Below are 14703 nucleotides of genomic sequence, written 5' to 3'. Positions count from 1 at the left end.
TTTTTGAGGTTCAGGTATTTTAAATTGTATAATAGCTAAGTCGTAAACTTAGCAATTAGTAATTTAATTTTTTCTGCCTTAATTTTTTGCGTGGGATATCTGTTAGCTAGCCCGGGTAGCTAGCCTTACGGCTAAGCATATTTACCACGTAAAATAAGTGTCTATGTCTATGTCTAACTCAGCCACGAGTCTTTACAGATTTCTCATGATTGTGCCCCGAAAAGAAGCACCTTCCTTTCACTCGTCCTAAGGTCTCCTAAGCCTAATCGCGCCGAAGACCTAGAAAGGAGTATTTGTGAAAATTGGTCAGCGGACTCTGACCATGGAATATATGTCCCCATACATGAAGTACTTACCCATGGAACTGAGGAACTGGAACGAGATAAAAAGAACACCGATCCAGTCCTTTCCGGTCAAAAGCAATATGGCTGCCAAAAGCCTGCACATGGCGATTGACTTCAGAAACATTTTGGACTTGAAAATACCTTGTGCTATTTATTGAGCCAGTCATCATGGTGAAGAGAAAAGAGACAAATACGCACAGGTTCAAGGGATTTTCTGAGCGCATTGCAGGCATCAAGATCGACGTGACCCACAGAATTCAAAGAAGCACTGAAACGCCAGAGGACGCAGACACGTTCTTTGATGAAGCGCTTTTAAAATGGACAGAGTTAAACTGCACGTTACACTATCAAGAATTCTCGTCCAAAATCAAGGAGTACGTGCAAAGTCTTGCTTTGCTTGTTCACCACAAGGAACGAGTCATAGAATTGTTAAAAGAACATTTACAAATTCGTGGAAGCCTCGCTTTAGAACCACTGTTGGATCTTGTTGTGCAGTTAGCCAAGGATTTGCAAGTTGACTTTTATCCTCACTTTGGCAGCTTCTTTGGCATATTTGTGTCTTTACTGAACCACTGTTGGCAAGACGTACATGTGTTAGAATGTATTTTTACAACTCTCAGTTACTTATTCAAGTTTCTCTGGAGACACATGGTGAAAGATATATCGAATGTATTCAGGTAGGTTAAAAGGTTGTTGTGAGGTAAAAATTCATGTATTTTGTGTTTTCGATCCATTATCCCTGGATTAAACACTGTCTAATGTGAAATCTTAGGGGACTGGAAATGTGTACCTAAGAACTGCTGTTATTTTAAGCATGCTTAATTTTGGACACATTCTCTGTCCACTCACTACATGAAAAAACAGAACAAACAAAGTTTAGTCACTTTACATTACATGTACTTGATACAGACTGTTAGGGCATAAAGATGTCTGCATTATAGACATACAAAAGGGATTTATGAGGTTTGGTACCTTGCAAATCAAACAAACAAACAAAAAAAAAAAAGAAAAATAATGAACTGTCTGTGACAGAAATTTTTTAGTTTCAGAGTACAGTGTCACTTTTAATATTTAAGAATCATTTCACAAGTGTCTGCCTGATGAAAGTGTCTCCTAAACACAGGTCTATTTTACAGAAATTATTTTCCAGGTACAGAGGTCTTACATAGCCCACTGGGTTATTTACAATTGTTCACCTTGTATCTGTTATGACCAATATTAAATCCAGGTTAAATTTTTTAACCAAGGTTGATTCTCAATTTGCTTTGTCTCCTCGCCCTTATTATCCACGACTTAGGGTTAGCAGACAAAGGAAATAACCTAAAAATTTTTAACCTGAATTTAATTTTTACCTGTAACATATCCATCAAATTTTCTTTTTAGTTTGTACAGTCCACTGCTCATCAGTGAACAAAAATACTACATCCAGCAATTTGCAGCAGAGAGTTTCTCCTTCCTCATGCGAAAAATGAAAGACCCAAGTGAGCTCTTTGATATTCTTTTCTCTGAACTTGAAACCCAACTGGATTTATGTCAGGGACTTGGCTTCTTGTGCTTTGAAATGATCAAAGGAGTCAAACATCAGTTCCACTCCATGACAGACTCTGTTCTGCCCATTTTGTTCTCGAAACTTGGATGTTATCAAGGAAATTCTAATGAAATGACACGGGGGTTATGCTGGAACTTGGTATGTACAGTTGTATTAGTCTATCATAAGTATTACCTTGTGGCACAAAATTTTTGTCGGAGTTTATTTTTGGGGATTGGCGATTTTTTGTGTTTTGCGGGAACTAATTTTTGTGATTAGGACAGATTGGTTTTTCTTGCTGGGAATTAATTTTTGCAGTTTTCAGTACCCAGTACCCAGCGTTGATAATATTTCCATTTTTATTGAGTATGTGTAATAGAAATACATATTTTCAAACAATAAACCAGTATTTTATTGTATACCATTTTGTTTCTGAATGAAAGAGAGAAGTTGTGATTGAACAGACATGATTTCTTAGTACTGTATTTTTGTGTGGCGAATTTAAGTTAGAGAATATTTACTCTGGAGGAAATTTTTGCAGGAAAAATGTTTGCGTTAATTGTTATTTGCGACACATTCTTCACGAGCAATAATAAGGAATATTGCTGTCTTATTTTTGGTCCATGCTGTAAGTGCAGAAATAGAAGAAGTACATGTATGAAAAATGTCTTATGGAAAATACATTGCTGACAAGCTTGCATCTTGTAGTTTAACCTTTAATGGTGAAGAGGGAGCAAAAATTTGCTTTATAGACAATTTGTTAGAGGAAAATTTGTCAAAGCTTTAGCTCCTGGATCTTCAGCCAGAGAATGGAATTCCACCGATACGTCCTAGTACACAATGTGGCTCCTTTTAGCAAATTTGGTGGTACAGTTGGTGGCAGTTTGCCCTGTGGGTGTAAGTGAATTTATAATATGGTTTCTTAAGAGGTCAGATTTGATTTCAATTACCTTTGTCACCTAGAGTGAGAAGGGAGACAAAAGAAAATCAAGTAAGGTAGTATCCAAGAGTAACCTGACATCAAATTTGACCTGTAACATCCAATATTAATTTTTTTTTAGTTTTTTTTATGCATTCAAGTGAGAGTTGAATCAAATACTTATTTGTTTGTTGTAGTTACAGTCACTGTTAATTTAAGATTATTACATCTAATGTATTATTTAATCCTTTATTTCTGTTGTAAAAGGTTTTTGAGTCTCTTGTTCACATGCTGGAGAGAGCAGCTAAGCATACTGTCAAGGAGCATTGTCAAGTCATTGAAAGGACTTTAGTTCAAGAACTAGAAAGGTTATTTACACTCTTCAACGAGAAACAGTTCAGTGACAATGAAGAAGATTCTCTAAAGAGTCAGATGTCTCTTGTGTTAAGGTTGACTGATAAATGGATTTCTTGGAAATCTGGCTGTCTTATTTCTGACCCAATCAAGATATTCAATGTAAGTATGATATCATACTAGGGCCTGGAAGAAAAAACAAACAAACCAACCTGAATTCCAGCACTGGAATTGTAATCCAGAGGCCCCAAACACTAGCTGGATTTGTTGTTGGTAGTCCCAAGTTCAACTCCTCGGTCACACTTGTAAACCTAGCCAACTGGTTTGCCTCCAGCCAGTTGGGCACAATGTAAACTACTGGTTTACCAGTACTTGTGTTACCCCTAGATGATAGTGTATAATAGTGCCTAGTTGTTTTCAGGGTTGAAGGCATGTTACTCTTTCTTGCACGGCACCTAATGTGCTTTGAAGAGGAGAGACTGTTGGGTGGGTTAAGTAGACACCACTTTAGGCCACAAACTAAATCTTTAAATATAGTGATTTTATAGTACTTTTGGTGGTTTTTATCCAGGACTGTCACTAAGGGCCATGGACTGAGTATTTCCCCTAGCTACCATTGGCGTGACCCCTATTTATCATCATAGGAAACAAAAACAAAAAAAATGCAAAGGAACTACTAAGCTGGTCAATTCAGTGTCAGGATGTTTAACCGGAAGGTCAATTTGCCCAAGGACAATTTGCTTGACCTGAACTTGATTCACCAGATGTGTTTGTTGTTTTTCAAGCCTGAAAAAAGGGATAAGCGTTGAGACAGGGACTGCATATATGGAATCTAAGCTTACTAACATCTCCGATAAGAGTGTTTACTGTGTTGTACAGTGTTGCATGTCATTGGGCAGATTGACTTCCACACAAAATGGCTGCAATTCAGACAATTTCCCTCCTACATCTGTACTAATTGCATATACTCAGAAACTTGACATCTTGTTAGCAACAGCTCTGACTGCCGTTCTTCTCATTGTGTTTTTGCAGGTTGTACAGATGTTCTTTGGTAGTGATTTCAATTCAGATCCCATGACAGCCCCACTGCTTCAACTTACATCAACTCTTGTGCTTGGATCATTCACTGAAATCTCAAGAGACCGCCACCAGAAACTTATAATATCAACAGTCTTCGCCACAGTCAATGATATTAAATATATTTTTACATTCTGCAGACATCTTTTACAATGGGTGCACTTCCAGAAAGAGGTTTTACCTTTATTGTTAAACTGTTGCCAATCAGAGCTTCTAAAAACCTCCTGTGACATTCAGGAAGTTGGTCTTATGTTGACGGAAGTCATCGTTAGCCCCTCTACAGCTAATACTAGCGTCCTTGATTTGGAAGGATCAAAGGGCTTGCTTTTCTTTCCCAAGTGTGGCACTAAGAAAGGCGGGCAGATTCTAAAAGCTTTCCTTGATAATCTGGAAGTAGATGAAGATGTATTGGTGGAAAAGGAGAGGCTTTCCTTGATATGGGTCTGTCTTGTGTGTATCCCCTGTATCAGGTGGGTGGTACTTGTAACAATGATACAGTGTATTGTTCTTTTGTTTATGAGGTGAGGATAGATTGATGTAAGGGGGGAGAGATACATGTAGACAGCAATAGAAATTTTATAATTAACATGAAAAACGAAAAGAAACTTGCCTTAATTTACACTTAAACTTTCCTTAATTGTTCTTATTGTTTATGAGGTGAGGATAGATTGATGTTAGGGGGGAGAGATACATGTGGACAGCAATAGAAATTTTATAATTAACATGAGGAATGAAAAGAAACTTGCCTTAATTTATGCCGTTTTAATCAGACAAAATTTTAGGAGTACACTTATATTAGGAGCAAGGGTAGTACAATCAGAGCTGTGATCAAGGGCCACAATCTGTAACACCTGTTACGGCTGAGCTCACTTGATGTTACAGGTGATCAAAGTGAAAAGCTAATGGTGGCACTATAAATTTTTGTGGAATGTTACGGGTGAATCTTCATTTGCCACGGCTGCTTTAAAAAGTTAATGACAGCCCTGGCAGTGGTGAGAGCACTCGCCTCCTACCATTGTGGCCTGGGTTCAAATCCAGGCGTCAATGCCATCTGTGGGTTGAGTTTGATGTTGGTTCTCTCCCTTGCTACAAGAAGTTTTTCCCCAGCTTCTCCAGTTTTCCCCTCTTCTCAATAACAAACACTTCAAATTAATTCGAATTCGATCTAAAACGCATGGAAACGTTTAAATGAGCACTTTAAGTGCAAGAACTCCTAAGTGCTTCGTAGGTAAACAAATTACAGTATGACTTATATTTTTTCTGACAACGTAGCTGTATTCAGACTGGACCAGGGGGTGAAGGGGTGGCAATGTAGTGAGAGCACTTGCATCCTATCAGTGTATCACAGACGACACCATAATTTATGTGGGTTTACGTTCTGTTGTTGATTCTCGTCCTTGTTCCAAGATGTTTTTCTCCGAGTATTACGTTTTTTCATTTGGAGGAAATGGAACGCACAGGTGCACTTAATAAGTTTCTAGGATGTTTCGTAGACAAATAATTGAAGTTGTATTATGGGTAAAGAAAATTCATTTACGTTCTGACATTCACAGCATTAGATGGTAACGGTTATAACTGTGACTCAGTGACGTTGGTTCCTTTCTTCTGTTGCCTTCGTTTTCGTCGGCTTTGCCTCTTTAAACCATGTGAAAAGGGGCACAGAACTGACCTTCTTTGTCAAAGCAAAAGGGATGCATCTCAAGCCGAAAAGCCCTTTAGTACAGTGTATAAGAGGAGGGGGAATTAATCATTTTTCTCCTATAGAAGATTGAGGGGCTGTTGTTAGAGGAGGGGCCCATTTAAAGGGGCTACATGTATGTCACGAAGATTATTAGAGACCTTTAGATTCAAGGACGAGAACGACTACAAGTACGAGATTTGACGTGAAGTTTTTTCGCGTATTCTCAAAATATAGACTCCCCGGAAAGCTTCATTTTGCTATTTTTCACTAGAAAAGTTAGCACTGTTACCTTTAGTGAAAGAGGTTGCACCCTCTCCTGATCGCAAAATAGGTACTTTAAGATCCAACGACGCGGACGACAACGAGAACGTCATAAAAACAATTCTCTATTTTCGAATTCCCCATAATACACTCTGTTTGCCCCCCAAATTTTGCATAAACCATTGTTTTTAAATGCTCCTGGGAGTATTGCATTTTCCCAAGAGCATTTTAAGACAATAAGTTATGCAAAATTTGGGGGGCAAACAGAGTGTATTATGGGGAATTCGAAAATAGTCAATTGGTTCAAGTAGCAAAACAACAACTTCGCACGTGCATCACACTTTTTTGTACATTTATTTCCCGTTTTTGCACGACTACGACGTGAAAATGTCTAATTTCGCGTTTTATGGAGGACGTAAACAAGCAACGACGAAATTTTATTTCTCTTTCCGAGCTTGAATTTGGTCCCTTAAAATTCAGTTTCAGGAGGGTTCGCCTACAATTGACAAAGTAAGTGGGTAGGAATAATCGCTATAAAGACGGAAATAACGCAAATTCAGCTTTTAAGGTGACTCGACCCAGTTTTTTCTTTTTTTTTTGGGGGGGGGGGGGGGGGGTTAACATCCAGTTTTTTTGGGGGGGTACCATCCTACTTTGAAGCTCTCTGGTATCCCCACCTTTACTTTTATCGTAAGTCTAACACATAGAATGGATAACATATAGATCAATCTACAATATAACATAAAATTTTTGGCGATCGGAGTAAATGTCACGTGGTTATAATGCCACGCTCCTTTGAGGTCTGAGTCGAAAATCTGCTGTTGCCGGCATTTTTTCGTGAAAATCTCTCGGCTACACATAGTGCGCATTAGTGCCTTGCGCTGAACAGAGTTTCACCAAAATCGCAAAGACCCAATTCGAGAAATTCAGCGGTTTCCAAATTTAGGTCATAATTTATGCGAAAATGATAAGCAAACTTTACACGGATTATATCTAATAAAGTATGAGATTGATCTCTGTATTTTGGGCATCCTTATAACAGATCTGTCCTTGCAAGTCAGCAAAACAATTTAGGGCCTTGTAAATGCGCGCGATTTCGAGCAAAGCAAACATTTAGAAATTATAGTTTTCGCTATTTGTTGACGATAAAATGACAAGAAAAAAAAGACAAGCGCTGTTAGCATTTACACTTTACAAGTAAAAAGTCTTTTCCCTTTAATTTACAGACCACTGGACACTGCTCAATGTTGCAGTCAGTTCATCAGATTAATCCAGAACCTCTGTAAACACCTTTTATCAGCAAATATTGCTGGAGACCATTCAGTTTACCTGACTGTGCTGAGTCAGGCTATTCAGTCGTACAGTTTGATTGTGCCCAGCGCAGAAGAGCTCACCAAACATCTAGACTACAGCTTCGTTTTGTCATTGATCAAGTAAGTTAAATTTCCCCTTAGTGTTAGGCTGTGTCCACACGTATCCGGATATTTTTGAATCCGAAACTTTTTCTTTCCGGATTCAACAATTTCCACTTTGTGAGTCACTTTGTCACTCATTGTGAGTTCGTAAAATACCCATCGCGGTGGTAGAAACGCCGTGAATTGAAATATCTGAAATGCACCATATTTTTCCAAACTTCAATCCCGTGTAGTTTTCTTGTCTTATTGTTTTACAGATCCTGGCCTAGCAATGCTCACATTCTTCAAGCCTGTGTCAAACTAATGACAGTGGCACGAGCTCATGGAATCCAGAGCTTTTTAGCCGCGGAAAACCTGCAGGGGATCTATCCTTACGTTAGCCACAATCTGTGCTCCGCAAGCCATACCACACGTCTTCTTACTCTGAAGATGCTGAATTGTTTTGATCATCCGAACAAAGGCGTATCGGACGACAAGGTAAATACTGACCTAACTGTGTTACACAACGCTTTTTACTAAATAATTTTGATCTATATAAAAATCCCAAGCTTGCGGCAACCACAAGCTCATTTTAGAGTTTATAAGTAGTAGTGACTATAAGGCAACACTTAAGATCTGAAACGCGACATTTTTTTGCAGCGAAGGGACAATTCATGACACCCTCCGTATAATTTATACCGAAATGTTTTTTTGGCTCCTCATTTATTTCAGTATTCTAATTCGCATTTCATGTACGTTGCAAGTGAAAATCTTTCAAATTATGTACATTACTGAACAATAAATGAACTTTTTGCCACCTCTTTATTTTATTTCATTCATATTTGCATAATAATTTCTTTTTCAGGCTCTGGCAAAAGAGAATTCAGCCTCAGTATTTCAGCTATGCCTCGCAGCTGAAGAAATTCCCGCTCGCTTAGAAACTTATAGGGACCGGTTAGTGTGTCTGCAGAAACTCCGCTTCTCCACCCAGTTTTACGACTCTCTGCCAGCGTACTGCCGAGAAGCCGCACTTCTTTATCTGTCTGGCATGCTGTATGTTAACTTTAGTCCTCTGTGGGATCCTGTCATTGAAATAATCGCGAGTTTTTCGCAAAGTTCCAATGTGAAACACTTTTGGAAAACCTTAAACAAGCTTTTGAATGAAGCAGCAGAAAGTGCAGGTAAATGAATGAGTCAGTCTGGCCCCAGTTGTTCAAAAGGAGGATAACATTATTTACTAGATAAATCTCTATCCAGTAAATGACGCATTTGGCTACTCTAATGCTTATTCGCTTGGTAGTGATTTATCCGGTGGATAGCGCTATTCGACGTTTGAACAACGGGGACCTAATCTCTTGCTTGTTTGTACAAGGATTGTAACAATATTCTTAAGAATACCTCAAAGATAAATATAGTAAGCAGCGTTTAAATTCAGTTAATTCGGGTTGGAAGGCTAGATAATACAATTTTAAGTAGGCGGAGCAAAGTGCGCTGGCTTTTGAATTGAAACTGTATGACAATTTTATACACATGTACATGTACTTTGTGATTTTCACAGTAAATGTATTTTTATCGTTACTTTTACTCTTGTGACCTTGTCACTCGTGTTTCTGAGGTGAAAATGCCATTGGAAGCAAAAGTTTTGAAATCTATGTAAGCTGTAGCCTGCGAACAGCAGACGCACTCCCGGTCGTCGCTTCTCTCCCTGCCTCCTATTTTTCGGAGGGAGAGAAGCGACGACCGGAAATGCGTCTGCTGTTCGCAGGCTATGTAAGCTGCCGGCTAAAACTTGTTCACTTTTTTGTAATTCTCAGAAAAAGAACTCAGTGAAGAAATGGATACAGGTTCCTGCAAACAATCATTGATTGAAATAAATGGGCCTTTGGGCAGCAAACTAGTTGGGAGTCTTGATGAAATATTTGACAGGCATAACGTTTCTTCTCTTGGTTCACGACAAGACAACAGAGCAGATCACACTAACTACCGATATCTATTGTGGAAAGCACTGGCGTCCTTTCCGGGAGTTGCCGAACAGAAATCACGGGACTTAGTGCCTTTGTTCCTTAGGTTTGTAAGGTAAGACAAGTTCCTTTTTCTCGGTGCCTTCAAAATACATGATGCTACATTTGCTCGACGTTACTTCTATGCCATTTGCACTATTTTTGTTTTACCCAAACTCAAAAAAGAAGGCTTTTATACTCTGTAAATAATCACGGGGAAAACGTGGAATTTGAATTAATCGATTTGAATTACTAAATACATTGTTACAAGATCGTAGCTCCTGTTTTTTAACAGCTTTACGCGACACAAATATTCACAGCGTACACACTGTATGTTGTAAAGAACTTTTCATTTGGCAATTTTTTCTGAAGAGTGCCGCACACTTTGCAATGCGTTACGAAACTAAGTTAGTAATAAAATGCCAAGTCGGATCTTACATTGATCAGATCACCAAGATTAAATACTGACAAGTATAATTTAAGCTTTCTTTATCGTTTCTATCGTTTCTCCTTGCTTGGTCATAGCAAAGGCCGGTTTGATGGTCCTGTGTTGTGACAAAAATGCTTTTCAAATCCTTAACTTCAGTGGTAAATCTTATATCCCGTTTCTTATCTGATACATAACAAAAAAAACCAGTTTCACTGGTAGTGGTGAATTCTCTTTGAAGTTTACCTATACTTTTTTGTTTTGTCACAGTAATGAATACTTTGTAGCAATGGAAAACGTAGCGCCTTCACAAGACATTCTCATCAAAAAACGTGCTGAATCCCATGGGACAACAACTATAGATACATCCGACCAATCAGAGTCTAAAGAAATTGACACAGACAGCTCTGTTGTCGAACAAGAAACCAATGCTCATAAAAAGAGACACAAATCAGCTACAAAGTCCCTCTGCATTCACCTGGCACTTTTTGCGGCATTTAAAAATCCGAAAGCACTGTATAAAGAATCAGAAGTGAGACAGCTTTTCTTGAGATTTCTAGCTCACAGAGAGGGAGAAGTTCAGAAGCTTGCTGTTAAATGTCTAATGACTTACAAGTTTGGTTATCTGGAGCCGTATAAGGAGAATATCGAGCGTCTGTTGGACGATGAGAACTTTCGGGATGAGTTGGCGCATTTTTCAGTTGACGAAGAAAGTGGTTTTGTAGACACAAGTCATCGGGAGGGACTTATGCCTGTCCTTATAAGGTCAGTGATGACACGTGATATTTTGTTACAGGTCGCATCGGGTGGCCTTTCACTTTTCCGGCCATGTACTTTTGTTTTTGGAAAGCTAACGTTGGTAGCAATCATATCTTTTGGTCATTTGAAATGGCGGGGTGTTTAAAATTCATGAGAATTTATATACTTTGGCAACAAAAATGGGTCTTTTCTTACTGGAAATCTTTCAGTCCAATTTTGATGAAAAGGGTTGTTGCATGCTTGGCAGTTGGCACTGAACGAATGTCTTATATTTCATTTTCTCATGTTCGATGTAAGTGCTGAAGTAAGATGTTCGAATGGGTCGTTATCATCGTAAACCTTCTCTTGACATTTCAAATAATCGTTCCGTGTTAATAAAATTCATCACTTCTATCTTTATCAGGTTATTGTACGGCAAAATGCAGAGGTGGACTGGGACCGGCACTGGTGGAAAGGCTGGCATTGGAGTGAGGCGAGCGGTTGTGCTGAGGTTCCTGGCCTCCTGTCCCCAGCGAGAAATACAAATCTTTATGGATCTGATTTTGGCGCCATTTAAACACCTGTGCACAGGTACGTGTCTCGAATGCGGTAAAATCCGCCTCATGATTATCCTTTTTCCAGCTTTCAAACCTGTATTATAAAATTCCTTGTTGCTGGGTAGTTTTCTTCGTTTTGTTGAATTTATTTTTTATTTGTTTAAAGGACAGCAGCCTCTTTATCTTGTTCATTGTATATGCCGTAGCTCAATTTTTTACGTAGTTCAAATGTTATTTCCCCGTGTTTTTGGGTATGGTAATATCATGATGAAGACTTTAAAAAGAAGGAAAGTAAGATTTATAATAAACGAAGGATGAAATTGAACCTCAACATGTACATTTTTCCTGTGTTTATATTTTTTGCTATATGTGCTGTACATAATATGTATTTTGCATGGCAATTGTATTTTTACTAATTTCAGTTTTTTTTTTCTGACATCTTGGATCAGATACTTGTGAGGTCTGCAAGTTTGTAAGCTTTTGGTCAAAAAGGTAAAGAAATTTGGCTCCCAAAAATAGTTGGTAATCGTTAATCATATTTTTTGCTTGCCTACTTACTCAACAGCGGACAACCCAGGCCTGATCACCACCACCACAGATCTCTCAAATGCTGTTCCCGTAAAGAAGCAGCTTGGTTTCCTGGGAATGGTGTCACAAATCCTGAACAAGATAGGGATCATTGCCGTCGCCTTTTATCCTTCAATCCTGCAGATCATCCTCTCGCTGTTATCAACATGCGTGCTGGCTCTGAATCAGCGACAAAAGGTACGATGATCGGCTAGTCTGATTGAGATGATTGTGAAAGGGGATATGTCTCGAGGATATTTCTCTATCAGGTCAATTTCTTTGGTAAAACTACCCACCTACCCCTCCCCTAAGCCAACATGACCACTTGCTTCTCACTTAGAGCAAAATGTTTGCTTATGGGAGGGGTAGGTTGGCAGTTATTACTTAGTGCCTTGACCCATTCACAAAATGCACCTGTTACGAAGTTACGAAGAAGATGTCAAAGAAATGTGTGCTGGCTCTGAATCAGCGCGAAAAGGTACGCTGATCGGCTAGTCCGATTAAGATGAGTGTGAAAGGAGATCTTGTCTCAAGGATATTGCTGTTTCAGGTCAATTTTTTTGGTAAAGTCATGTTACTTCTCACTTAGGGCAAAATGTTGGGTTAGGGGAGGGGTAGGTGGGCATTTTCTCGGAAAGGTATAATGACTCGTTATCTCACTTCTTTTACCCTTTCACAAAATACATCTGCTACGAAGTTACGAAGAGGATATCAAAGAAATCCTATCAGGGAGCACTAACTATGGTAATATTGTTTTCGTGATTTCGCAAGTGCGTTAACCCTTGCCATCCGTCGAAACAGACGACATGAAACATGAAACAGGGCACTGATAGAAAAGTACACGTTATTAACACTTTCAAAACACCTTAAAACAAAACAAAGGCAATTAATCCTCGTGGGGCACTCGTTTATGAAAGTGCAGGGTGTCCGTAAAGCAAGGTTTGACTGTTATCACTCGTTTTTTCTTATTTGAGCGAGGTGTAGTGGAAGGTATTACCTAATGAAGTAATTACAGTTTTTACTGTAGTGGTGATAGGGTAAAAATGGCTTCTGTGTTCATTTTTAATAAAGTCGTAGTGGTAAATTATATTTGATGTTGTTGCTGTTCCAGATCCAGCCGTCTTTAATCTCTCAGCTGAAGACGGTTCGTCAGTTGGCCATATCTCGCATGATGGAGTTCTTTGAACAGATGACGGATTATGATTTTAAGCCTATTTGTGAAGCCGTTTTCTCGTCAGCTGTGTGGCCTCAGGTGAACTGCACCTCATCTTACCATCTAAGGATGTTTGGCGAAATTATCTGGGGTCAACTTAATAAAACGTTTACAAGTGTAATTTACAAGTGTAGCTATTGTTTTTGGAATCTAAAACAATAGCTTCACTTGTAAATTACACTTGTAAAAGTTTTATTAGATTGACCCTTGAAGCGCCGTGAACATTAATAACATGAAACCCCGCCATACGATCTTCTTGTTATAGCGACCACTTTTTTACCGGCCGAAACAAAGCATAGGACCAAGTTTCCACGGCCAAACGTTGGTCGTATCAAGGTGATTAGCCTGAGAAGACAACCGACTTTTAGCGACGCCATCACTTGTTTCCCGCAAAATGACGTCTGAGAAACGAGCCCAGAAATTCCGTACTATGACGTGTTTCCAATCTGGGTAGTGTGCTTCTGATTGGTTGAAGCAATAGTGCACGCGTGTGAACCAGCGTCATTCTGGCGGGAAAACGTGATAGCCGTCGTCATTCTACAACTGGTTTTGGCAAGAATGTCTTGGCGGGAACAAGGTATCAAATATAAGAAGTTTTATCTATTTATGTCTATTGTTTTTCTCTTTTCAGGTGGAGAAGCTTACTCAGGAGAGTATTCAACATCCCACGCCACTACTCAAGCTTCTGTTTACCTGGACAAAGAATTCCCGTTATTTTCCATTGCTTTCCAGGAAGCCAGTTGGTAATCCAAACGTGTCAATCATGTCCTGTATATTTCTATGTTTGCGAGTTCCATCAGTGTCAGCAGATGTGGTTGCCATGGTGATGGAAATGACAGACAATCTATTGTCTGGGGATAGGGAAGAAAGTGATTTGATGGAGTGTGGTTCCATGTTAACGTAAGTCATCACTTAAAATTTCAGTTTTTCCCACTGAGGCTCTGGTAAGGGGACATAGGACAGATGCTCTTCTAAGCCAGAAGTTTGGCCAGCCTCACGCATCCTTACTCTAACTCTAAATACAGGGTCAAACAGCACCTCACTGAACGGCTCACACAATTGGCTGTGAAAACAATAGGATAACCACACAAACAATAACCCTAACCCTCAACACAAAAGGCAATATTGTTTTAGACGACCACTTAAGGGCCTGTTTACATGGAGGTGGGGGACCCCAGGTAGGTGATGTAACCCGCTTAGGTGGGGTAACCCGCCTGTCCATTTAATCTCTCATTTTACTTAGATCACATTTACATGATAGGTGGGGTGACCCGCCTAGGAGGGTAGCCCGGTCTGCCAGACCGGGTAACCCTCTCAGCCGGGGTCAAATTTTGCCATGTAAACGTTTCAAGGTGGGGTAACCCGCCTAGCAGGGGTCGGATTCGGAATACATCAAATTCGAGCAAAATTCATTTTGGCGGTGGCTTTGCATCATTAGTAAAGGTAGGAATAGAAAGCCACAGCACTGAAGGTTGCAGCAAGAGCAGCACGTGAGTGTAAAAGAGCATTAATCGCCAAAACACGAGGTTTGCCAGCATTTTTCTTGTTTACGTACTTAGCGACCATTCAATAATCTTGAAAATGTGCACCCCGGGGTGGCGGGGTTGTAGGATTACATGTAAAGGAGGGTTATTTTTTTACCC

General features: G+C 39.4%; 1 protein-coding gene across 1 annotated transcript in view; it reads left to right on the top strand.

Annotated features, from left to right (window-relative positions):
* The first annotated feature begins 432 nt into the window (after positions 1-432).
* The window catches only part of LOC140935947 (small subunit processome component 20 homolog), a 47527-nt gene continuing 33256 nt past the window's right edge, over positions 433-14703 (top strand). Inside the window, exons 1-13 of the mRNA XM_073385522.1 lie at positions 433-1021; positions 1728-2031; positions 3059-3307; positions 4178-4692; positions 7391-7597; positions 7837-8056; positions 8424-8739; positions 9373-9634; positions 10256-10750; positions 11148-11314; positions 11846-12045; positions 12959-13099; positions 13692-13960. Coding sequence (XP_073241623.1) covers positions 513-1021; positions 1728-2031; positions 3059-3307; positions 4178-4692; positions 7391-7597; positions 7837-8056; positions 8424-8739; positions 9373-9634; positions 10256-10750; positions 11148-11314; positions 11846-12045; positions 12959-13099; positions 13692-13960 — 3854 coding nt within the window. The 5' untranslated portion in view covers positions 433-512. The remainder of the gene's footprint in view (positions 1022-1727; positions 2032-3058; positions 3308-4177; positions 4693-7390; positions 7598-7836; positions 8057-8423; positions 8740-9372; positions 9635-10255; positions 10751-11147; positions 11315-11845; positions 12046-12958; positions 13100-13691; positions 13961-14703) is intronic.

This window comes from Porites lutea, chromosome 4, assembly GCF_958299795.1.
Source record: "Porites lutea chromosome 4, jaPorLute2.1, whole genome shotgun sequence".
NCBI classification, from domain to species: Eukaryota; Metazoa; Cnidaria; class Anthozoa; order Scleractinia; family Poritidae; genus Porites; species Porites lutea.
This window is presented reverse-complemented; position numbering and strand designations above follow the sequence as displayed.